This window comes from Lampetra planeri, chromosome 49 (genome assembly GCF_965212315.1).
Source record: "Lampetra planeri chromosome 49, kcLamPlan1.2.h2, whole genome shotgun sequence".
Classification (NCBI taxonomy): Eukaryota; Metazoa; Chordata; class Hyperoartia; order Petromyzontiformes; family Petromyzontidae; genus Lampetra; species Lampetra planeri.
In genome coordinates, this window is record NC_136155.1 from 7,840,309 (window position 1) to 7,866,064 (window position 25,756).

The window sequence follows — 25,756 nt, forward strand, 5'->3', positions numbered from 1 at the left end:
AGAGTCTACCGGGATAGGAAGAGGCGTACCTCAACGTGTAACCCAACGTCTTCCGGAAGACTCTACCGGGTTAGGAAGCAAAACAAAAAAAACGGAGACTGCCTCCTCATCTTTCTCAGCGGCGGCTGATCGCTCGCGGAATGCAGAGTTCGGGTACGGGGGCGAGACGGGCACCAACATTGCACAACAAACTCCTGCACCTACGCCAAGTTCGTTCCAAGTTAGATTAATCGCGCGTTAAAGACAATCGCAGGGGCGCGTCTATGTTATAATATTCGCGTATATTTTTTTACTACGTGGTTGTGGATGTCAGAGACTGGTCTTCATCCTAGGAGCCTGCGCGTCTCGGGGTCCAATCGCTATTTTTTGTAGAATGATTTGTTTTAAGAGGTTCAAATGAAAACAATTGCAGCGTCAGTGAGGGTTGTTGCGTGTATATTTTGTTAACTGACGCTAAGTGCTAACGATCGTTGCGAGAGTATCGAATGAAAGGCCTCAAGATGGCGGCCAAAGGCTTTGTTAGGCCCAACAATTACACATTTTAATGTTTAAGAATTAAACATTCTATGAATACGTTGCGAGGCACAGTTTTAGGCTTTAGTTTTAACAGTTTATCGTTTACTCTCACATCCGCTGGGAGACTGCTCCGATTTCCATGACTGCTGTGGTACATTTAAGGTCCCTGCATCGCGCGCTTTAAGAGCCGCTTGTGCGGCCGTCTGGAAAGCTCTTCGATATCACTGGAGCCGTGCACTTTAACATCCTCCAGATTGAAAACTCATTTCCGCAAAACAGCTTTTTGTGTTTAGTTTGTTGTCCTTGCCTCGCACCTCCGATAAGCAGTGTTCGCTACGTACAATGGGAAAAAAATCAACATACAAAGATTTAGGCGGGTTCCTTAAACTGCCTTAAACCTAAACAATTATATAGTACTTTGTTTTTACTTTAATATGCTCTTGGTGTATTTTACTAATTTCCCATGCAGCACTTAAGAGTGCCACGGTGGCGAGATGTTAACTTCCTCGCCTGGTATGCAGGTGGTCGTGGTTTCGATCCCAACCCTTGACGCCTGCTGTATATTTGGAATTTGCGTGTCTCTCTCCCCAAGGTCGCGTGGATTTTTCTCCGGGTCCTCTTGTTTTTCCCGTCACATTATTAACAACGCGTTTCGAGTATTTGGCTGATCTACATTTTCACGTGATGAGCCGCTTAGTTGAGCTATCATTTGCGGTCAGGTCGCTTCTGAAAAGAGCTATTTAGCTTAGTGGGCCTTATCTGGTAAAATAAAAAATATATATATATTAAGTTGAGTTTCATAGGCTTGTTAATCACGAGAGGGCTTAAGTGTAGTTTTACTATTCCTCCGTTTAAGTAGAGGAGACAATAGTGATTTACTATATGGGCGATAGTTTGGTTTGCATGGCCACAATCGTACTACAGTTCTGTGGTTTGTCTTGCATATTCCATTTATACAGGAGATTTGCGCATCGGCCTGTTCTGATGCCGTTGATGGTTACTTCATTGTCATCGAGGAGTAATGTCCAAGTCAGGAGGTGCAATATGTTTCGGTCTCGAATGAGGTGTTTATTCTGAACGTCTACGTTGTTCCACTGCTAGCCTGCATTTTTGTGGCCCCGAGTGAGATTCTAGGATGGTGACCAGATCAGTAGGAGGATACATAATTGAGGCGGAGGTTGAGGTACTTTGTTGCGTCGTAAACAGAAAGTTTTTTTTTAGCAAAATCGTTAGGCTTATTTGGATGCTCTTTTTCCCCCCAAAGGTTGTAAGCCGATTGTGCGATTTGTGCCATCTCATGTAATTAAGTATTCATTCGGAACGCCTTAACCAATGCACCAGTGTGAGAGAACGGCCCTTGAATGAGTACTTTTCCACTTCTATAGAAAACATTGTTGCGTGATGGTCAAACATACTAATCACATGGCCATAATATGTGGTGTTTAAAACACAAAAAATGCATTCCAGTAAAACTGTTTTGCTTCTCTCATAAACGTGTTGACCGAACATGCCCAAGACAATGACTTTTGAAATATAAGTGTGCTTGCACAGAAGGCTAGATGACTTGAGACGAATGTGTGACAGCCAAAGGGGAGAACGTGCCTGAGAGTGTGTATATCATGGAGATGGAATGATGAAGTCCATCAATGTGGAGGACTTAAATGGATTGTTTTGCAGGATAGTGAGGGAAGGAAATGACCAGCAGTGGATTGGTTATGGTTTATGATGATGTAGGTTGAACGTCTTTTGCACTGTACGTAGCCAACCGTACTAATCGGAGGTGCGGGGGAAGGACAACAAACTAAAGACAAAGCAGTTTTAAAGAAATTAGTCTTCAATATAGACTTAACAGTGTGCAGCTCCAGTCACAGTGGTTTCCTAATCTCGGAAAGAAGAGCTTTCCAGACTGCCGCTGAAGCGTATCTGAAAGCGTGTGATGCGGGTGACCGTCTTTGTTTGATGGCTATCAAAAAGCCCCTGAGAGGATGACCAGATGGTTTATGCTCCTTGACGAGATCAGCAAGGTATTGTGGTTCATTTGTGGCAAGCACTTTGTATGTAATGAGTGCGGCCTGATAATGTATTCGTTCGGCAACCAGAAGCTAATGTAGCTCGGCAGCCACACTGTTTTTATGATGATTAAAATGTTTTTCGTTTTCACAGGAGCAAACTATTTTCGAGGCAGCAACCAAGGCTATGGGTTCCCCTCGGATCGAAACCTCGACGAGGGCCCGTCGAGCATGATGCACAACACGTCTCCCATGGAGCGCACAGGCAAGCAGGGCCTCGTCATGGGCGATGCGGGCAGATCCTTCCCTGAGAAGCGCATCTTCAGCTACGACAGCTCGCGCGAGATGGACTACATCGCCCCCAGGAAGAAGATCTACGAGTACCAGGACAGCGACCACGTTGCGCCGGTCGACTCGAAGAAGCAGATGGGTGACTATCACGGCATGCCCAAAGCGAGTAAGGATTACCACATGAAAACCGGCCCAGGCTACGGTGGAGGCGGCATGGGTGGCCGCGACTACGGTCACGGTTTGTCGGGAAAGTCATCGTCCGACTACCGTGTCCCCGGCATTGCCGAGCGCGGCGAGCACGTGGATTCAAGGAGAGTTGGCAATGACTACTACAAGGAGCGGGTGCAGCCTATGGGGGGCGAGCCGTACGAAGACATGGATCCGGGCCCCATGCGCGGACGACCCAAGAGCCCTGGCGACTTCGAGACACGCAAGCACGTGGCGCCGCGCAGCCTGAACCCTCCTGACCCGCAACGCTACGTATCGGTGGTGTCAGGGGGCCACGATCGCTACAACCAGAGGGAGCTAAGCCCACGGCAGGCCTACCAGGTCAGGCCCCGCAGCGTCGAGCCGTATGGCACCGTGCATAACCCGATTCGGCGGGAGTACACGCCTGACGGGGGCCATGAGGCCAGGCGGCACGCGCTGCGTCAAGAGCCCGGCCAGGAGTCTTTCTACCACAGCCCTGAACTCTACGACGAGCACCGGTCACCACTTCCTCCCGGCCCCAGCAGGGTGGGTGGCGGTGGTAGTGCAGCGCGAAGGCTCGGCCCGCCAAGGGACCGGGACCCCGAAGGGTTCCAGCGACCGAGAGACCGGGACGAGCGGCACATGGAGGGGTTCCAGCGGCCTGGGCCACGTGGGGATGACCGGCAGATGGAGAGGCCACCCCCCATGCGGAAGCCCTCAAATGCCCCCCCTCGAGATGGATATGGGTACAGGGGTGATCGACCGCATGCGCAACACGGATATGAGCCCTCGCGTGGTATGTATGGGCCATTCTTCTGAGCACGATGTGTTTTAGTACAGAAAAACTCGCACGTTGAATTATTACCCGCTGTACAGCTGCTCCAAGGCTGAGCAAGGCCAGCGTGGCTCAGAAGGCAACAGATTGATTTTGCACTGCATATGACTTGATGTGCAATAAACCTCGGGTGAAAATGATTAATCCGACTCCGCCATACTTGTTGGCTTGTCGGACTACAATTTCACTGTTTGATTCTGGCTCTACAAAACAAAAGCTGACCTCGATTCTTGTGCCCCGCCCACTCCATTCTGACACTTGGGCTACGCCCACTTATACACCTTTATAAACAGTTGCATTTAGTGGCTTACCCCCTTTTTTTAAATCCTTTATATTAAGTTCACTTGCTCGCTTAGGACCGTGCAAATCTTTCGGTCGTTTTTTAACCCACTTCCCGTGATCAAATCGAGCTGACATTTTGCACACAGACTCGTTGTGCGTGACAATTTATTTTCGTGAAATTTTTTTTTCAAAAATGTTACACTTTTTAGGAAAAAGTTTTTTTTTTATTTAATTACCAATTGCTTAATGGTGGCAGGCAATCATCTGACCCATAGGTGGCAGCCATCTCAAGCCAGAGGACGAGAGGACTCTAGCCGCCACGCATATAAAGGATTTATAGTGAAAAACTTTGTTTTTACGGGTTAATTTTTCTCTCTGCCTGATGACAACCGCTTGTGTTGCCATCGAAACGTCGTAGTTTTTTGTTTGTTTTATTAATTTGAACCTATCTACGTGACTTTACCGAAAAACCCAAACAATATGCGTTATGTATTATCAATATTTTTGCTGTATGCCGTCCACTGACAGGTAAATGACGTCCAGTGATCTGAGTGAGGCCTTGTCGTTCCTGGAGAGTATAGAGTTTATGCTGTTTGATGCTGGCTTGACTAAACTTGTGGGTGTTTGCTCACAGGTCCGCCGCCCGAGAGACCGAGGAAAGACCACTCGGACATGACTACAGATATGCTGAGGGGTATGGTGGACTTAATCAAGTCTGGGAAGCTGCCCATCCAGCCTCACCTAGGTGATGACAGTTTACTTGCCCAACGAAGTGCCTTATTGCGTGGAAATTTATAGCAGCCAAATACTCCAAATTTGTGTTTCTGAGCAGCAGACCAGATCGCCGCTATTGCTCTCTTTTGTGGAGGCCCTTCCCCCCTAGCAATGGCGTGAACGAGCAAACACTCCGAGGATTGTACCTCTACGTTTTAGCTGAGGAGCGATGGCAAATGTGCCACAGTGAATAAGGTTGCCTTAGCCGTCTGTACATTTGCTTGTGCCAAGTATTGCTTGCATGACCAAAATTCCATTGGAAAAGGTAACGGTCACTGGTTCAGTCACATTCCTGTTACTAAATCACCTGGAATGCGCCTGAGTTGTATCCAGGCATATCCTGCATGACCGACCAGCGTGCACAACACGGTGTTGAAGGTTCTGGGGCTACGTGGTGGGCAGGACATTGTTTTATAACTCTGCTCCCTCATCTATGCTGCCTGTCTTAACCAACTCGCCCTGTCCTGCATGCTACCTCCATGACCCACATGGTGTAGGGATATCCTCATCCAGCAGCTAAAGGGCTGTACACATACAATTTAATTTCATATGCAAGTAAAAACAACCACGACAAAAACTTCATTAATATTGGTTCAAATTACCAACACTTGCAGAAGTAGTTAAAACTCTTGGCAACTGCCCCGAGTGCCGTGTGTACACGCCGTGCTGTGGTCCGCTTGCCGTCTCGCTGATGGAGCATCTCCCTTCATCCATCGCAGAACCGGAACGGCGCAGCCACAGGGAGCGCATGGTGGAGCCGAGAATTGACTCGACGGTGGAGGCTGCGTCGATCCTACGGGATGTCGTCCATCTGCTCAAGGTGGATACGATGAGAGGTAGGGTCTCATGCGCGCGTTCACCAGACCCATACTTTGAAGTTCCAGGGTTCAATTTCCGACCCGCGGTGCCTTTCTGTGTGCAGTTTGTTCTCTCCCTGTTCTGCACGGGTTTCCTCTGGTTTCTCCCAAAAAATTTCCCACGAATAAAATAAGATGCAATGTAACTGGTATTGGCCAAACATCCCAATGCTCAAAAAATATCTGCAATCAAGCAAAATAATATAGTAATTTTAACGTGCGAATTAGTGTGGAATACCCCATTATCTTTTTTTTACAAGCACTAGTTAATCTGCAACCTAGATAATCCACCCACAGATGATAAGAGGTTTTAATCAATTTGTGTTTAAGAAACCTAACATGAGTCCACGTCGTCTTTGTTTCTTCTTCCTGTCAGGTGGTATGGACCGCCCATGTTCCCCTCCAAGCCCTCCACTGCACGGGTGAGTCCTAAGTGTTGTGCTCACTGCTGTGATAACCTCGCGCAACAAGACCCATCGGGAAGTGCCAAATAGAATCCACTCTCAATGTGTTTTCAACTTAGTCGACTTACATGTTAGCGAGTATCACATCAGCGATCATTTGGCTCTGAACAAATGTCAAGAAAGTGTTTCAACTTGGGTGTATTGTTTGTATGGTGGCTACGTAGCAGAGGTGGGGCGAGGGGGGGTAAGGATAAAGCTCTGTCCATACTATAGCACTGCGCCAGCATCATTGAGATCCTGAGTTGAATTGCTGGAATTCCATGTGAAATAAAGCAGGATTTTCAAGTCAAGCAAGCTGAAGCTGATGAACAAAGATGACCGCATGGGGGTGGGGATGGGGAAACACACCCACAACACTTGTGTTTGCCCATCACAGCTTTGAAGCTCGAATGTATACGTGTGTGTCAAACGATACGTGGCAGACCACTAAAACATCCCGTAAGGCAGTCATGTGGATGTGGAGTGAGATCTGCTGCGGCGCTCAATGTCATGCGGCGCCTTTTCTGGTGTCCTCCGTCAATGTGATGTCATCTCTAGACTGAGGGGCTTTAGCATTGTTGCAAGCTTCATAGCCTAGTACCCTCCACTCCTCCAATGCCAAAATTAAGATGTTACTGTGTTGCTTCCTTTGAGAAGATGAAGTGTGAATTTACGGATTTTCATTTGGTTGTGGCTTTAGTTGTTGGTAGTTGCCATTTCGAACAATATGTAGAACAAATCGAGATTTTATCTCTAACCCTTCCAAATAATTTTCTCCTGCTGGTAAATGCATCAAGCTGAGCAGAGATGTTCAATGATGTGAAAAGTTGTGCACAACACGTTCATCAGATTTTTACCATAGTTGTAATTATTTTGAAGGGCGATTTATTTCGATGCAATGCTTATCACCCTTCTGTTTGTCATGTTGCCTTCATGTTCATCTTGCAATTGGGATAATCTGCAGGCGAGCATCGACAGACCAGGACTTTAATGGTCCCTTACAACATGCTCCTTTGACTTGGCGGTCACAGCTCCATTACTCTTGAGCAACATTCATGACAATTCTTGGCATCGAATTATTTTGGAAGGATGTTTCAATTCAATGAAATGTACTTCAGTGTTTCTTTTGGTGGCCCAGCCATTTTGCCAAATGCTATTAAACTGTCACACCTGCTATGACTTGGAAGCTGTTTTACAGTGCTCATGCTGTGTATGTAGGGTTTAATTTTTATTTCCCTCTATTTGTTTACATTTTATTCAGTGCACAGAGCCAAGTCTCGCCTGCCCTGTACCCCACCTCACCATACATCTCAGCAAACCACATACCCCCATCATCTCCCCTGAGCCACCCCCCCCCCTTGCCATACAGTCTGGCCACCAACACAATAACGAGTGATGCTACTGTTCCAGGTTTGGATCTCCCCAAGGTTCTTACGATCCCCGCTCTGGACCCGGCCCCTCTGGCTATTTTGGTCGGCACGACGGTCACGGCAACCGGGGACCTCCCCCGGTCCCCCATGGTGGGCCGAGAAGACACGACAGGGGCGGCCGAATGATGGGCCATGGTCCTCCTGGGTCCCCCCCTGATATGCGGGGGGGCCGACGCATGGATGCCCCTCAGTCGGGCCATTATCCTCCTCGTGGAAGAAGTCCCTTCCGGAACGAGCGCAACATCCCTGGGCCCGGCGGCGTAAGTACTTCCTGTTGCTCAGCGATGACCTTCAGGCTTGGCGTCGTGGCCCATCTGCTGGAGGCTGGTTGCCCTCGGAAGTTCACTCAGAAGTCTGCTGGATTGTTTGCCGTACCTCTGCAGCATTGTTGCGGGTCGACAATTGGGCCGGGTTTTTGCTGTGGTTTGTTTTAAGTGAAAAACACTGCTGCGTCGCAAAGGACTCATTTTGTACGGTCACACGAGGTTTACTTTGGCTTACGTTCCATCTTGCGTTTGCCCCTATGGAGAGGGAGATCCCAGAATGTTGAGTGGTTTCAGGTTTCCAGGTCCTGTTGCGCTTGAAAAGCTGTGAAGATCGACCTTGACGTGCACTCTGCCCAAGTGAACATGCAAAGAGAAGCACGCTGCAGCATCAATACGACAAAGGAGGAGCTCACGTCTTGCCAGCTGTCCTGTGAATGAAGCCAATCCAAATGCACCTTTGGGTTTGGTGTGGGAACGGAAAAGCTGCGTGAGCACCTTTTAGAACTAGCTTGGCAGTATCACTGACTAGTGTGGCACCATTGGAAAAGCAATATGTTTAACGGTTTCGCTTGAATTGCACTGCAATGGATAGTGGAAATGTTTTGGAAACTAGCCCTTACGTGGTGTGACGCTAAGATCGTGAGGTCATGGTGGAATCATCGAGCAGTTACGTTCACACACGGCACACTGGGAAGAAAAACACAGCAGTCCAACAAGATGGAATGTTGGATCATCCAAACAATTGTAATGTTCAAAATGTACAAAGTCAAAAATATATATCGTAGCATCTGTTTCTTTCACATTATTTGAACATTGAAGTGAAAACGAGGATCGGTCGTCAAAAGTATTTGAATCACATTTGAATGTGAAAATTGCCATGCGTCTTGAATGTTTGAATAGTTTTGGGAAAAGCCTGGGCTTTGCTCATCTGGAATTGACAACTGAATGTTGTGTGCTCTCTTGTGGAGATAAGGTTTTCAATTGACTTCATTATTTTACTGTCCTTTCATTGATGTGCAAACATGGACTTCATGTTGATGAGGACTGGTTCATGAGGTAGATTGTGGAAAGAAAGGCACATCGCTAATTTGAGAGACTATTTGACTAAAACACTCGTAAAAGAAAACTGTCCGCTGAAGGAATAGCGCAGTGCAGACCATGAAAATCACTTTCTGAAGCCGGAAGTTAATGGATTTTGTTTAGGCATTGAGAAATTCACCCTTTTGAAGGGGATCTCATTGCACAAAACGTACAACGAAAATGGACATCTGGAGCATTGGGTTTTCTCTAGCATCGCTTCACAATTGAGTGATTGCCAGACAACTTAGTCAAGTGCTGATGGAGATAATGGCAGGGGGGAGTGTAAAGAGTGTTGTGATGACCTCGATCAAAATATATTCGTTGTCAACTTGACAAGTCATGGGGCCAAGTTTCGTTTGGACTGCCTCTTCTTTCTCTACGAAGGAGAAAGGGCTTTTATCAGACAAGCAGAAGAGAGGTTAACGCGACCTACAAGTGTAGCACGTGGAACTCTGACGTAACCGCCTTGAGCATCCCTACAGCTGCGATGTATCACGGCGGCTGAAAAACAGTAAGTTTTACCTTTTGTGTGAGCGTGGTGGCACCGACATGCATAATGCCCGCCTCTCTCTGTTTCTGTGCCAAAGAATACAATGCGAATGCCCATGAAACGAAGGGAAATGGATCATCCGATGATGCCGCAGAACAAGCGCATGCGAATTCAAGGTGAGCGCCTCGCTTGCGCGTTTGTTCTCGAGGCATCGCGACGGCACCTTTTGCGTTCGGCAAGATGTCAAAAGACGAAGTATCCATTCAAATGTCTTGTAGAGCAATTCAACCATTTGTGTGAGAGAACAATGGGCCATGCAGTTACCTTTGAGGGCCCTTGAAGGGACCCCTGTTCCACACAGCATGACATTCAAACCAATGTATTTCATTCTAGGGGTTGAAATGTCGCCAAATTACATTAAGAACCAAATTAAATGGTTTTTGGCGCAGTCATTAACCCACTATACTTGAGACAGGCATTCAAACCCAGGATGTAAGTGATTCAGGTAAATAAATATTCAATGGATGTAGTGTTTAGATTTTTATTCGTATAATTCACATTTTGCTTTGTAACTAGTTTAATGCCATTTAACTGGCATATAATGAGCTTAAAATGTAAGTGTTAATTTCTTGGCCGCAGGATTCTGCTCAATGTGGATAGTGTCTCCCATGAGGTGGATTATAATATTCAATGTTTTTTTTGTGTTCACTCGGGAACCTGCCCCCCTTGTATGTGTGTTTTGTTTTTAGATTCTGCGCAAGGATACGGTACAGGAGATGAACACGAGATGGAAGACCGCTACTGGATAAAGTGAGTCGCTCTAAATATTTTAACAAAAGCTTACACAGGAATCCCCCACTCGTTCTAAAGGGATATATTGCTGGTAAAATGCGAATTAACTCGAAATTACTTTTGAAGCCACTCTTGGTTCCCCACGGACAATGTTAAACTCAGGGATTGCGTTCTTAGCCAACATGAAGTATACAGATGCATAAGGTAACATTTTCACTAATAATACAAATGATTAGGTAAAACTTAGCAGAGATGTTTGTAGAGCTTGCAGATCGAGGCCGCATAGGGTGAGCAGTTGTGGAGTAGGCCAAGCATTCTGGCACTATCACTGTAGGTTTTCGCATTATGCGATGTTTCGGATATATGTGTCATCCATTACTTGGGGAACATTGCCGTAAGAGTAATGTTTCGCACATACGTTCTTTAAATAAAAAATAATCATCAAAGTTTTTCTTGCGATTCTTAACGAGGAACGCACGTGGTGAATACAGAGACTATATCTTGCGATGTAAGTTCGTCCTACACGCGTCGTGTCTACCACCAAATAATAATCTCCACGTGTTCAGCCTCCCATCTGCCAGCCCGTCATTTTGTGTGATCACTTAGGAAGTCATAGCTTTAAAAAAGTACAAACGGGCTTTAGAAATATGAGCAAAACACGGTAAATGATGATGGTGTCTCTGGCAAGAAAAGGCAAAGGAACAGTATTAAATCTCCAGTTACATTTGAAGTTTTAAAGCATTTTGAAGCAGGTGAAAAGGCAGTTGATGTTGCCAGAATGCTCGGCTGACCCATGGTCTTTGTGAGAACTATTCAAGTTAATGCAGGAAAAAATTCTAGAATGATCTAAAAATGTAGCACCTTTAACTGCCACTACAATTACTCGTAGCAGAAGTGGAATTCTAGAAAATATGGAAAGACTTAAGTGCCCGGATTGGAGATAAAATCAGCGTAGTGTGCCGATTAGTACATTGATCATCGAGGAAAAAGCTAAAAGTTTGAAGACATCATTGGAAACTTTAGGAGCTTAGTGTGGCTGGTTTACCCAGGTGTAAGCGGTCTGCATCATATTAAAGCGTCAGGTGAAACTGCAAATGGTGACAGTGAAGCGGCAAGAAACTATCCTCTAACATTTTGAAAGAACCTATTGAAGAAGGTGGCGATACACCTGAGTAAGTGTTCAAAGTGGATGGCACAAGGCTGTATCAGAAAAGCGAATGTCGGCAAAAACATTCCTTTCTAAACAATAGAAGACTTCACCAAGTTATAAAGCAGCCAAAGATCGATTTACTGTCTTGCTAGGTCGGAACTCTTCAGGACATTTCGAGCTCAAACCCTTGCATCGTTTACCACTCGGGAGACATCAAAAATTGTGAAAGGTTATACAAAAGAACATCTGCCTGTTGTTTTGACGATAAAAAATTGCCATGACAGCGGGTTTCTAGAAGGGTTTAATTAGCATTTATGACCAGCTGTGATGGAATATTGCAACAAAACCAACTTTGCACACAAGACATAGCTCAGCAAATGTGATGAGTTTAAGCTAATTTGTATTGAGTTAAAATGCATTTTAACTTCTAATCATATGCATTTTCGTGCACTTAATGATTTTTTTCTCCAGAAATGGTCGGTTAGGAGCGTAACTCCTGAGTTCGCTTTCGGTAGCATTTCATAGGAACTTTTCCCTTGTATATAGCAGGAGTTTCCTGTACATTACACGTACTTGATTCATACAATGTCTGCTTTCGCTCAACACGTAATATGCAAAGCATACATTTGTTTTAACAAACGCCTCTGAAAGGAAGATGTGTTCCATGTTACGTCTAAACTCCAAAGATGCAATAAATAAGGGAATTTCTTCAATTAAACTTGTGAGCACTAAATGACTTGGTCAACCCCACGCAGGGCCCCATTAGACACTGTTCACATTGACATTTGACCCGGCTTCAAACACGCGGGCCCACGTGCCGTCGGTGAGGTTAAATCTCGGCCTCGGTGACCTGGAGTGCGCTCGGCCTGTGCCCAAAGGTGCAAGTACGGCTGCTCGCTGTGCAAGTTCTTCACGTACGACGAGAAAATCATCAAGGAGCACATGACGGGCGACAACCACCGGCACACGCTGCGTCTCGTGGACACCCTCTTCCCCAACGACAAACACATCTCACACTTTCTGCATGTGAGTGCCAGCTTGCTCTGGGATCCGATGCTGATGCGGCCCTGTGGAAATTGTAAATAAGAATGTATTGATACTGGAGGAATCCGATGAGCTATAAAGCTCCTTTTTTCACAGATGTCCAGTAGGGGCAGGTCAGAACGTTACAGCAACACACAATACAAAACACGATAGGAGTGAAACGGATAAGAAAGGTAAGAACATCATTTTAAAAATAAATAAATAATTAAACTTTTTTCCCCCCAGGTAAAACCCACTGACCTATTAGATTCTCTTTCAGAAGCGACCGGGCCACAAATGATGATATCTCAACGAAAGAACCTTGACATAGTGGTGAGCACTTTGCTATGAACCCAGTGACCTGAATTTGATCAACGTCACAACACTGGGTAGTGTTGGTTATCAGAGGCAGCACAGGTGGTACAGTACAATGGTAGATTTTTCAGCACTAACCTTATGCTGCCCACAATATGTTCCTACAGCCTATATAACACCACCTGTTGTACATGGTGATCACTCATCCAAGTTCTTTGCAGGCTCAACTCTGCTTAGCTCCTGAGATCTGAAGAGATTCTGGATGCATTGCAGGTGATTTGGTCCTGGGCTGAGACTGGTTAAGGATAATTATTTTATAAAGGAGAATCTGTCCCATTCCACTTGCGTTTATGCAGTGCCTGCTTGCATACCTGTCGAACCCTTATCAGTGCCTACCTTATTACAGACCAATTCAGATCTTATTGATCACCCCGTGCCCTTGTAAATCTCAACGTTCATCCTACAAAATCCTATCACAAGGGAGAAACACAAACGGAAAAAAATTATGTTACTAAACAAAAACTTGTTACGTATTCATGTTGATAATTATTATCAATGATATTACTTATCATGCTACTGTGATCTTGCATGCTGATGATGCTGCTTGCTTGATATTTGGATGCACACACTCATATTGAGTATTATTTTTACCCTTATTGAAACGTCTGTATGCTGTTATGGACCTGAAAACTGAATTTTCCTGTACAAGAATACGGGTAAACCGTATGGGTTGACAGGTATGTGCTTGCTTTGACACTTGTACTTTTGTGCATTTTTGTTTCAACCAGAAAAAAATTGAGTACAGGAATAGCAAGATAGTCCCAATGACTCGCAAGAGGTGGGAACAAGACAACAGCCGGCCATTCAACGAACTGATTGATGGTGAGAAACAGTCGGTTAGCTCTTATTAACTTGTTGTGTCAGTCTAGCCCAGGTAATTCTTAACAATTGGCTACATCGATCTAACAAATAGAGTTGTTGTGTGGATGTGTGTGCACGCTGTGGAGAGCAGTATTGTAGTGGTTAGTGCACTGCCCTGCGGTCCGGCGACCCCAGTTTTATTTTTGCTCACAGCCAACATCGGTGACTTATGTCTGAACCGGTACTGGGATTTTCCCTAGGTTGACACAGCCTTCAATAAGTACCTTGTGCTCTGCCGACCATCAATAATGTTTGCTAACTGCACTTGTTTTAATAGTTGGCTTGATAAAATTGGGGATATTATTTTCGTTTATATTACTTACATTTTGCACGAGGTTATGCCTTTTGGCGATGATTGACAATGCAGTTTACCGGCACACATGTCCGTCAGATAGCACGGAGCACATTAGTATAGACACTTGTATTCTAACGTGCACAAATTAGTCAATCCTTTGATTACTTGGCAGCCAGTGCAGGTCATCACATATGGTCGGTGTGATGTATGTATGTATGCATGTTGAACTTCTTTCGCACTGCACGTGGCCATGTGGTCATTCTTACACTTCTGCACTATTAGACGTGTGGCTGAGTTCAGGACAGACTAGAGTGGATGTATATGGATGGTGCTGGTGCGGCTGAAGACGCTGTCACAATAGTCCACACGAGTGGTGATGAATGCGAGGACTAGTGTCTTGGCTGCATCAAGAGTCAATGAATGGCCTATTGTGCGTAGCCTCCGTAGTTAGGAATAGCACCTGCCCACACGTCGTGCGCGTAGAGAATTTAAGTTCATAGTCAAGGTCAACTCCCAGGCACTTGACACCAGCAGTCAGTGGGGTGATGATCCAATTCTGAACGTTGGTGAGTTGCTTCTTGGCACCAAGCGAAATTAACTGGGTCTTCTCAGCATTTATCTTCAGCTGGTTTGATGACATCCACTGGTCAATGTCATCAATGCTGAGGTGCGATAACGATGCGACACGTTGAAACAGCTTCATCACCAAAGTAAAACTGCATGTCTTCAGCGTATGTGTGTGTGCCAAGACCGTGTCACTTGGACAATGGTTGTGATATCAGCCGTGTGAAGTAGACAGATCACCCCGTGCCCGTGTACCTTGTGTCCTCTTCCGAATTCGATACTAGCGACATTCCAGTGACATCTTGCCGTAAGTTTACATATGCGGATGATATCGCACTCGCAACCCAAGCACGGAAAATGGAGGACACTGAGACAGTCCTCGACAAACATCTGAAGACTGGAAGAATACTTCAAGAATTGGCGCCTTAAGCCAAACCCATCGAAGAGTGTCGTCTCCGCCTTTCACCTGAACAACAGACAAGCTTCGAAAACGTTGAACGTTAACTCCTGCGGGGCGAAGCTAAGGCATTATGAACACCCTCGGTATCTACCAGTTTCCCTGGATCGGACGCTTAACTACCATCACCACCTCAAACAAGCAAAAGGTAAAACGAAAGCACGAGTGAATATTATTCAGAAACTTGCAGGAGCAACCTGGGGAAGGGATGGCAGCACGTTGAAGATATCGACGCTGGCCCCTGTTCACTCCACTGCGGAGTACTGTGCCCCGGTGTGGGGTGCAAGCCCTCACACGAGCCTTGTCGATGCCGAAATTAACAACGCGCTTCGTATCATCGGCGGTTCCCTCATGTCTCCTCCACTCCTGTGGCTTCCGGTGCTGGCGAATATCGCTCCGGCCAACATCCGACGCGATGATGCGACGACACGGGAGTACAACAACAAGATAATGAAAAACTTCACTCTGTCGCTCCATCAAGATCTAAAAGAACCCCCACGCCGCCCAAGGCTAAAATCCAGGAAACCGTTCTGGATAAGCGCCTCTGCTCTTAGCAGCCGAAAATAAAGACACCACCACTGGGTGGTCTGAATCATGGGCGGCTATGGACGTGGCAAACAAAAACATAATTCACGATCCGACGGTGGAAGTACCGGGATTCTCTCTTCCACGTCGACTTTGGACCGCATAGAACCGCGCTCGAACACAACACGGCAGATGCGCGTACACGTTCCATAAACGGAAGATCAAAGAATCGCCCAGCTGCGACTGGAGAAGTCCAAATCATCAAGCACATCACCGATGAATGCTCCATGCACATCCTGGCGGTAATGCTGAAATCCACACTGCGTCAACCACATCATTGGACTGGATGAGGAATCCTTGCATTCATTTATGACGATCGTGAAGAAAAATTTTAAACTGTTGCTTTTCACAATTCCATACGAAAGAAAAAAGTAGAAAGAGCAATGGACCCAAAGAATTGACCAGCAAAGGCAACCGTGTCTTGTGTCCTCTGCTGAATGGACGAGTCAATCCGGCAACTCCAAACGCATCGTGAAAACGGTTGATGATGTTGTGGTCGACCGTGTCAAAAGCAGCGAGCATGTGGATTAGACCTAGGATAGCGTTACGTCTCCACTATCAGTTGCTTAAAAAGAATATGAAACGACCTTGAGAATGCAGCCTCTGATATTTCCTGTAGGCTGACTGAAGGCGAAAGAATGTCATGTTCAAGGAATGCGATGCGCTGAAGACAGACCATAATCTCAACAACTTTAGAAATAAATGTAATTTGTGATATTGGTATGTAGTTCTTTACGTCAGCTAACTTCCCGCTGACTCAACAGATGTGAACCTTGATTAATGCATTGCACAGAGCTGTTATACACGGTAGAATCTCTGGGAGAAACTACGCAAGAGTCTTGGTTGGTATATGGATCAAGTGCACGTGACTTGAAAGGAAAACCCATGATTATACTCCGGACAACATCAACTGAGGATGTGGCTCAAACTCATTGAGCATTTCAGGGATGGGCTCGAGGGATGGCAAGATTGTATTCCCACCAGTAGAACTGAAAATTGTAGTGATGTTATTGAAGTAGGTGAGAAACTCGGTTTCCCGATCTTGTCAGATCCCAAGAGTCTGGTGCTGATCATATGTGGTTGTACGGTGCTGAATATATTGAGGGTTTTTCACTACTAAGTTTATTGAAATGGCTATTGTTCTCTGAGACTATGGAATTATACACCACAGAAATTGAGAATAATACAAATAATTTCAACCGCTGTGATTGCTCCAGACTCAGCGCAGCCTGGAAGTGTATTAAGTAATACACAATACATCCTTATAGAGGAGTCACATGCTAAGTGGCTGATTACTGATCTATTACATAATTGCAATATCCCCCCCACCAATGCCTCTGATCTCGAAACTGATGGGGTTCAACAATGATGACGTCATCTTGCACTATTTAAGACCGGAAGCAGGTGGATGGCTTCACTATTCTGGCAAATCGCCTGAAGATGCTGGCTGTAATTACCAGCGAAACATCGTACTCAAATTATAAATGTTGTGGATTCACTTTCCAAACACACCGGTGGGCTGAAGAAGTAACTTATTGACGTTTTGTTAACGTGACCATTTTTTACCTATTGTCCGTATCCGGTGGTGGAGGGTTGCGACACATTTATAATAACGCGATCTAACCCAAAAACCTTTATCATGAATAATACTGGTCGCGAAAGACTACGTGTTAAACTGAGTAGTATCTGACGCTGCAGTAGTATCTGGCTCTGCAGTAGTATCCACTGACTCTATAGTATCTACTGAGCCCCGTAGTATCTACTGACCCTATAGTAGTATTTACCGACTCTATAGTAGTAACTACTAACTCCATAGTATCTGCTGACTCTATAGTAGTATCTGCAGACTCTATAGTCGTATCTAACCGACTCTGCAGCAGTATCTACTGACTATAGTGGTATCTACTGACTATAGTATTATCTAATGACAAGTAGTATCTACCGACTCTATAGTAGTATCTACCGACTCGATAGCATCTACTGACTTTATAGTAGTAACTACTGACAATGGTAGTATCCACTGACTATAGTAGTAACTACTAACGCTACAGTAGTATCTACTGACTCTATAGTAGTACTGACTAGATGTATTTACTGACCATAGTATCTACTCACTATAGTAGTATCTATTGACTCTATAGAAGTATCTACTGACCATAGTCGTAACTACTAACTCTATATCAGTATCTGCTGACTCTTATCAGTATCTGCTGACTCTATAGTAGTATCTGCTGACTCTATAGTAGTATCAGCTGACTCTATAGCAGTATCTGCTTACTCTATAGCAGTATCTACTGACTCTACAGTAACATCTACCGACTCTGCAGTAGTATCTCCCGACTTTACAGTAGTATCTACCTACTCCATAGTCGTATATACTGACTCTATAATAGTATCTATCGACTCTATAATAGTACTAACTTCAAAGAGTAGTGTTGAGGCCTAGTCCCGTGCAAAGCCCCCGGCCTCGCCTAGATTGCCCAGCCGGCCGAGGTGGCACCTTTGCAGGCTGGGGCTGTGCCGCTACCCCCCCCCCCACCATCCCCCCGCCCGCTCTACAGTAATAGTATCTAAGGGCTATAATAATAGTATCTACCGACCTTATAGTAAGTGCACACATTGGGGTGGGGGGGGGGGGATAGGACATCGCACTCTAAATAATTCACCTCAGCGTTGTGTTTTTTTCATTTTTAACGTGAATGACAAGTCCCCCCTCCCCCCCTCCACCGATTGCGTGTGTGCATTGCCATGGGAACCACTTGGCAGCGTTTCGCGCATCCACATATGCGTGCTTTGACGCACGCTCAGCTTAGTAATATAATAATTAATAGTACTAAATTGTTAATTTAACTACTTTAAAGTTGACGGATGTGAAATACGAATAGCGGTGGCTCACCACAGGGCTTATCGTGTGGTATCTGGCTACTTTTTTGAAACGTAAACCCCACAGTTTGCGAGTTAAATCCGTCGCAATTTGCGTCCACAGACAGACGGACAGACAAAACACGTCTTTTATAGGTAAGAAGCAATCATCGCCCCTGCTGTGGAAACTTTGCAGGACGCTCCTAAATAAAAGTCATGAGATTCAGCGACGATTTTCCTGAGTAAACAAGCAAAACAAGTTTGAAGATGCTGGGTGTCTCTAGGTGGACCTTAGAAAATGTCTCTGGACGGTTTACCAAGTATTGTACAGAGTGAAACGGTACCTGGAATCGTCCCTCAATCTGCATAATGTCCTCGTCCTAGAAAGTCACTAACTTTGCTGCAAGTCATATTGATAAATAAAATTGTTGCGAGGGAAAGCTTTAAAAGGTTGCTTCGTCTGGTGACAAAAAAAAAATCACACTGCTGCTTATGGCACTTGCCCAAACAGGAATCCCGTGTTCTTTCCACATCCAGGCATAACGCTGCCCGAAGGCTGGATACGCACGGAGGTGGTGCGCTGTCTCGCTTGCCGCCGCTTCCTGCTCCGGAACAAGCTGGACCTGCGGCGCCACATCGCCTCCAGCGCGCACGCCGCTTGCTACCAGGTGCAGCACACAGACGCTCCCCCACCCATCGCCCCACTTGAACCCCACCTCTCCCTTTCCCTTGGTGCAATGTACTGACTGCTCAAGCTGCACTTCTGCAGTGCGGAACATCTTGGAAGTCAGACTCGGAATATTTATTTATACCGGATGAAGCCGATGAGCTATAAAGCTCTTTTTCACAGAGATCCGGTAGTTTCACAGATGTCCAGTCGTCACGTTACAGGCCTACGAAGAGATGTTAGCCACAATGAAGTGCTTAACCCTTTCCCGTTCATAACTCGGCGATATAAACAATAATCGACTCTAAATGGGGCAAAACTGTTCAGCCTTTTCGGCCAAGTTGATGATGTCACACGTCATGCACTTTGCGACTTCATCTCATTGTGCAGCTCACAGGGTAGCGATAGTATCACTTAGTAACCCTTTCCCCTTCCGAGACGTCTGCAAGTGGCAGGGTTAGTCTTAATTTTATTTAGAGAGGCAGAGGGTCGTTGTTTTTAAAAACCCTACTCACCGCAGAGAACTGTAGCGACACAACCGCACTCTATGATAGCTGGTGCCAAACTGTGCCACAGAGCCTCCCGCACGGCCTTGTGGGAGCCTCGGTACCAATAGAGTTGTATTTTTCTTCCGGTGACTAAGGCTTACCATACTGCCATAATGGAACAGCAGAGTAAATTTATGGATGGAAATCTTAAATTAATTCTTATGTCCAGATTATTATTGTTTCAAGGAACCAGGGGCATAACTTTTATGTTGTCAGTTGGTAGACATGTTGCTTTCTTCCAATTCACCAAGTGGAGTGGCCCTGAAACTTAGGCATTGCCATGATACTCAGATAATTTGATGACATCTGTTCGTCTTAATAATTCAAATGCTTAATAGGTGAACCTCGTGAAGATTGTGATAGCTCGTCAGAAAACAAATCTCATAGAAAGAGGTAATTCCGTAATTTTTCTGTTGGCAGGAAAGGATTTTAAATTAGCACGCTGTCATAAATCGACCTTTTGCTTTAATCGCGAAACAAAACTTTGCAACAAAAATGTCAAATCGCATCTTATTTCCAAAGTTGTAAATGTTGAGTAGTTTTAGACGTAGGTTTCCCAGCGTGCTCGCTCTCCGTGACGTGTTGTAAACGGGTGTCCGTTGTGCTTTGCCCCTTAGACGTTCACAAACGATAAGAAGAAGGGCATTCAGAGCATGGTTTTCCAGGTCTACGACAGTGCCACCATGGCCCACCGCTTCCAACGCTTCAAGCGGGTGAGTCGCCACGCATTGCGCCACGGTGGCGGGATGTTAACTACCTCGCCTGGTATGCAGGAGGTCGTGTGTGTGCGTGTTCACCCCGTGGTCACGTGGATTTTTCTCCTGGTCCTCCGGTTTGACCCTCCACATTGAGAAGCGTGCATATAGAGTATTTGGCTGCTATGCATTTCTGCATGATAAGCTACTTTGTTAAGCTGTAATTTGTGGCCAGGTCGCTTCTTCAAAAAGAGCTACATAGCTCAGTGGGGCTGACCTGGTATATAAAAAATATATAAATTCACCTTTGGAAATCCCTTTCTCGTCTATATTTCTCACTTGGGTTTACCCATTTTCCTGATATCGTAGTGGACTGTCGTACATAAGCGAAATTTATTTTTTCAGTGACATTATGATGAGAGGATCACAATGCACTTCCAGAAATGCTGATGGTTTTTGCATAATGCACGCACGTGCCTTTTTTTATTTCCTATCCAGGGTGAAGACGTTTTTGACGAGGATGAAATTAACGTCAAGGACAACAGCAAGTTGAAAAAAGAGGATCCAAAAGCAAAGAAGGATGCCAACAAGAAGTCCGCTCCCGCAGGCGCGGCCGCGGAAACAAAGGTCGCTAAAAAGGGTAAAGCAGATCTGGAGAAATCGGCCAAGAAGAACCCCACGGAGCACAAGGAGTCGGCGGATGGCGTCAAGGTCAAGACGGACGCAGAGGGGAAACGGGAGGGTGAAACGGAGGCAGTCAAGGACGACAAGGAGAAGGGTGCAACGTCCGAGACGAAGGGGAAAGAGGAGGGCGCTGCGGCGAAGGAGGAAGAGGAGACCCAAGGGGAGGAAGATGACTTGGGAGATGATTCTGACCTCTTCCAGGAGCTCATGGACGAAGACGAGGGCGAGGGAGGGGAGGACGAGGAGGCTGCAGCAGAGAGCGCCGAAGTGGCGAAGGGCACCAAGGAGACCGGGCAGGAGAAGCAGCCCCCCGAGGGAGGGGCGACTGAGCACAGTGACGAGCTGGAAGATAAGGAAGACCTGGATTACGAGGAGGCGGAGGAGGAAGACGTGGAGGCTGAGGAGGAGGAGGAAGATGAACATGAGTTTGAAGAGGATGAGGAAGATGTTGAGGAGGAAATGGAGGAGGAGGACGAGGAAGATGAAGGCATGGGTGGGGACAAGGAAGACTTTTTGGAGGGGCTTCTAGATGAGCAGGGTGACGAGTTTCAGGAAACGGACGCCACGACCACCACCACCGCCACCGCCACGACCACCGCCACCACCACAGCCACGACCACAGCCACCACCACAGCCACGACCGCTACAAAGAAGGGGAAGTAATTGTCAGTCTTGAGAAACAAGCGCCTGTTACTCGGTGCCAGCCTTATAAAAGCTGCATTATCGCCCCAAAAGAGCCCTGCTTTTTACCCGAGATGGAGAGGCGCAGTGTTCATTGGACCAAGTCTTCGTATTTTCCGAGCGTCGCGTACGAAGAGAGTGGTGCCGTAGGGGTCATCGTTACCTCTCAGTCGTACGAGCGGCGTGCACGCAACACGAAACAGAGTTGTAGATGGGGATTTGGTGTTAGAATTGTTTAGCGTCCAGTGCGACATTTATTCTTTTGGGGATCGTAGGAAACCCATGAATTCACAATTCGAGGCATGCATTTCCTCAGAAAATGTGAATGTTTTCCAATCCCCCCTTTAAAATATGCTCGTCCTATTTAGAAATAAATGAAGTTATAGTTTTGATTGCAGGTTGGTATTGGGTTATGCTAACGTGTCTAGGTTTGAATCCTGAACTACAGCTGTATTGGTAATTGCCGAGGCTTGCAAGACATCCTCGTTGAAATAACGTTCATACAAGAGGCTTCGACTATTAGTTTATTATGAATCCTTAAAATTGTATTGGATTAAAAGCGCAATCCTTTACAATGCCTCGCGATGTGTGAATTCCAATAGCGTGTTTGGTTGCTGTCGGACCCAAGTTTTATGTTCGACAAATCTTTTGATTTGCAGGTGTTTGGTCTAAAAACCCCAATATTTCCTCCCAGCTGTAATCGGACAGGGGTGATGCATGAGAGCAATATGACCGAGATTATTCAACAGCTGTGTAAATGTCGCGTTGCATGCCAATGGTACCACAGCACCTGCGACCGTCAAGGTCACTGAGCAATGCAGAGGTTCTGGGACAATTGCGAAATTAATTCTCGGGCGTCCTGGCCCCCTCCCAACGTTAGCAGTGAACCCCCCATGAAAGTCCACCTGCGTGCTGGTTACATCAACACACTTTGCCCATTTGTATGGCATTGATAAGACACATTTTTGTTGGTTATTGGAACTGGTGTAGTGCGTAAATGTCCACTGGGTTGACGGAATTCGATTAATTTTTATGTAAATGGAAAGTGGTATCGGGTTGGGATTAATCTCAATTGTGTACAGCCTTTGTCCTTGGCATGTACGTGGTGGGGGGGTGCGTGTTCGTTTTTCATGAAGTCTGATTGTTGCAAGCAACGCCTGAACTCTGCCCCGTTGTGAGCCGCCACTGCACAGCCTTCAACAGCACTCGTGATGTGAAGTCAACGCATGGGCCGGTCTTGGTTACACTTGCTTCGCGCGTGTACAACAGCTGTTGATTTGGTTTGGATTGATCGCTGATCTTCCTCGGTTGATTAATTTTAGTTGCAATCGAAATTGGCTGAAAAGTTTGCCCCCCCAGTTCGTGTTGGAAATGTTTATTCCCACGTGGAGTATGCCACCCATGTCGGCCCTGTGCCATTTGAAGTGAGATTTGCATGCATTTTGCATTCGTTGTCACTCGAGCAGTGCATCAGGTCGTGGACATAACACGACGCTGCCACAATGATTAGAAATTAGGCTCAGGCCACGTTGGACTATACCTCCACGGCTCCTGTCTTGTCCCATTGTGTCTGTGGTCTTGGCCCCTTTTAGTGTTTCTCCATTTCTTTCCTGCCCCCCATCACCCTTTTCTGATCATCGGGGCATTATGGTATTGTACTTTAACAAGGTGTAACGTGCTTGGATTAGCTTATCTTGCCCCATCTCCTGACACGTCTCCCCCCTAGTCGTCGTCTTCCTTCCCGATCTTTTATCTGTCCCCTCACTGTGCCCTATCCCATTTACGGCCCTTTCTCTTTACAACTCCCCCTCCACTGACATGAACTTCCCTTGTTACATTAAGCACCCCCCCCCTTAATCCTCCCATTCCTCTCTTCATGTCAAGCGCCTTGAGCAAAAAGCACTCCGTAAATATAAATTAGATTATGCGATCATAATTTATAATTGGCTTTTAAAACTAAAATTAAGGCTCTAAAGTTATTTATAATAGGTTCTGAGGTCAATCTAAAGTTCCAGCCCGTTTGCTTTTGAAAGTAAGAACATTGGCTGTGCACGTGGGGGCGGGGGGTGGTTAGGTTTATGTGGCTGGCTTTTTAACAATCTGGCCAAACCTTTAAAAAGTTTCGGAGGGGAAAACGTGTAAAGGTTCAGCCCCGCAATTGCTCGCTAACGCAACTGCCGGTGAAAGGGCATCCACTGGAGGGCGCTCTAAAGAGCTGTGGGTATTTTTGTCCTTGGAGTCAGTGGGAGTTACCCACACGTTGGCCCACACGACTTGTCGATCGACTGGTGAACCCATGAACACTGTTGGGTGGGCGTAATTGAGGAGGTGGGGGGGGGATTCATGAAGCTTCTCTTCATTTGCCATGCCGGTGTGCTCACCATTCATGTCGAGCCGGCATTTAAGTAATGATCCCCTTCCTCACCGCGGGGATTTATCCTGCAGAACGGCAGCACATGGGCAGTGGCGATTTATGTTTTTTTTATGTCGATGTTTCGTGTGTACTGTGTTTGTGTGTCGGGCAAGAGTAAACAAGGGTGTCCTTGAATACCATGTCGTGTCAATGTCAAATGTCGGGTGTTAATCGGAGCATGATTGCCTATTGTTGGAAATAAAATGATTTGGGTACCAAAAATCGAAATGGTGGATGTTGAACTTCTTTGGTTTATTAGCAGCAGTAGTGGATTACATAGCATCGTTTATCATGGGACCTTTTTACCAGTATCAAAGTATGAAAAATAATAGGGTTTTACCCTTTCTAACAATAAAACAGGTGAAATGGGCTCCAATTAGGCGCACACACTTCTTGGGAGGCAACACTTTATTGTTAACGCAACGCACACTTAACATAGGGTGGTGGCCACCGACCTATTCTCACTAATACCACACCACCACTCACTAGCACTGACTCTCCGATACAACTCGCGTGACCCAGCCAGGAGGGCGACTGGTTGGCCACGCTGACTTGAGGCTTGACTCTTCTTCACGAGGCGTCTTCTTTCTTGACACGAGCAGCCCCGAACCCGGTGCGGAGGCCACTTATATGCGCCTCGGCGTGTCCGGGCCACACTCTGGCCACGCCCACCTTCGAGAAGGCTCCTCTGTCCACGTGGCCCCCAAGGTGCCCCCAGCCCCCACCTTGACCCGGTCACGTGTCCAGCCGAGTTCACTCAGTGCCACGGCCTCACAACCCCGTAGCCCTCACCCACGGCCTCCAGATCCCCTGAACCGGCCGTGACGTCATTCCCGCCCCCAGACGGGATGACGTCATGTGTGTGTGCGTGTCCACCTGGTAGTGACAATACAAGTCACTACACAGGTGTGAAGATGTTCGAACACCAAATGGAAGCCTTTTGTAAGGAATCAAGTCCTCATTCACCACACGTACTTTTGTGGTGAACACGCATACTGGCAACAATGTCCCATGATAGAGCGCCTCAACCAGAGCTGTAAATTATCTTTTATGTGCAATGTCTTTGTGCTGTTCGCCTTTTGCCGTTCTCTGGTCTAACACCAGTGAGACTTGGTCGTAAAGAAGGCTGTCTGGTGTAGGCCAATCAGTTTCAAATCATGAATATATTAGCAGTTTGCATGTTCGCCAAACAGCACGTGTGGGGTTAATGCAGACTTGACTCCTTGAAAAAGGTTTCAATCTGGTGTTTGAAGATCTTAAAACCTGTTTTATTCATTCTAGATTTGAAGTTGTCGTGACTGCAAGGATCCAAACTCTTTGGTTCTTTCGGTAGTCACGTAGTGAAAAAAGTATAATTAATTAATTAAATCACGACGTTTCGGACGCAATACAAGCGCCCGTCAACAGGTGGGACAACCACAGCAAGAAAACTATTGCTGAAATGGTCAAGAGAGCTGCTGCAAAACAAGAGGTTTTACCGGTAGTAACCTCCTGGTTACACCAGCCCACAGGGGATTATTGTGTCCGTCCGTCGTGCATCCAAAAATGGGAGAGGTGGGGTTGAGTGGGGAGGGGCTGGGTGGGGAGGGTGGGGCTGGGTGGGGGGTGGGAGGGGTGGAGCTGGGTGGGGAGCGGCTGGTCA

General features: G+C 46.3%; 1 protein-coding gene across 1 annotated transcript; it reads left to right on the plus strand.

The window, feature by feature from the left end:
* The first annotated feature begins 25 nt into the window (after window positions 1-25).
* On the plus strand, window positions 26-24,336 carry LOC144733938 (uncharacterized). The gene is made up of 13 exons (XM_078615965.1): window positions 26-153; window positions 2,680-3,801; window positions 4,757-4,867; window positions 5,616-5,732; window positions 6,130-6,175; window positions 7,607-7,886; window positions 9,560-9,638; window positions 10,212-10,272; window positions 12,283-12,430; window positions 13,531-13,624; window positions 18,964-19,094; window positions 20,259-20,354; window positions 20,835-24,336. The coding sequence occupies exons 1-13, from the start codon at window positions 141-143 to the stop codon at window positions 21,681-21,683; spliced, it is 3,147 nt and encodes a 1,048-aa protein (XP_078472091.1). The 5' UTR covers window positions 26-140; the 3' UTR covers window positions 21,684-24,336.
* The last annotated feature ends 1,420 nt before the right edge of the window (window positions 24,337-25,756 follow it).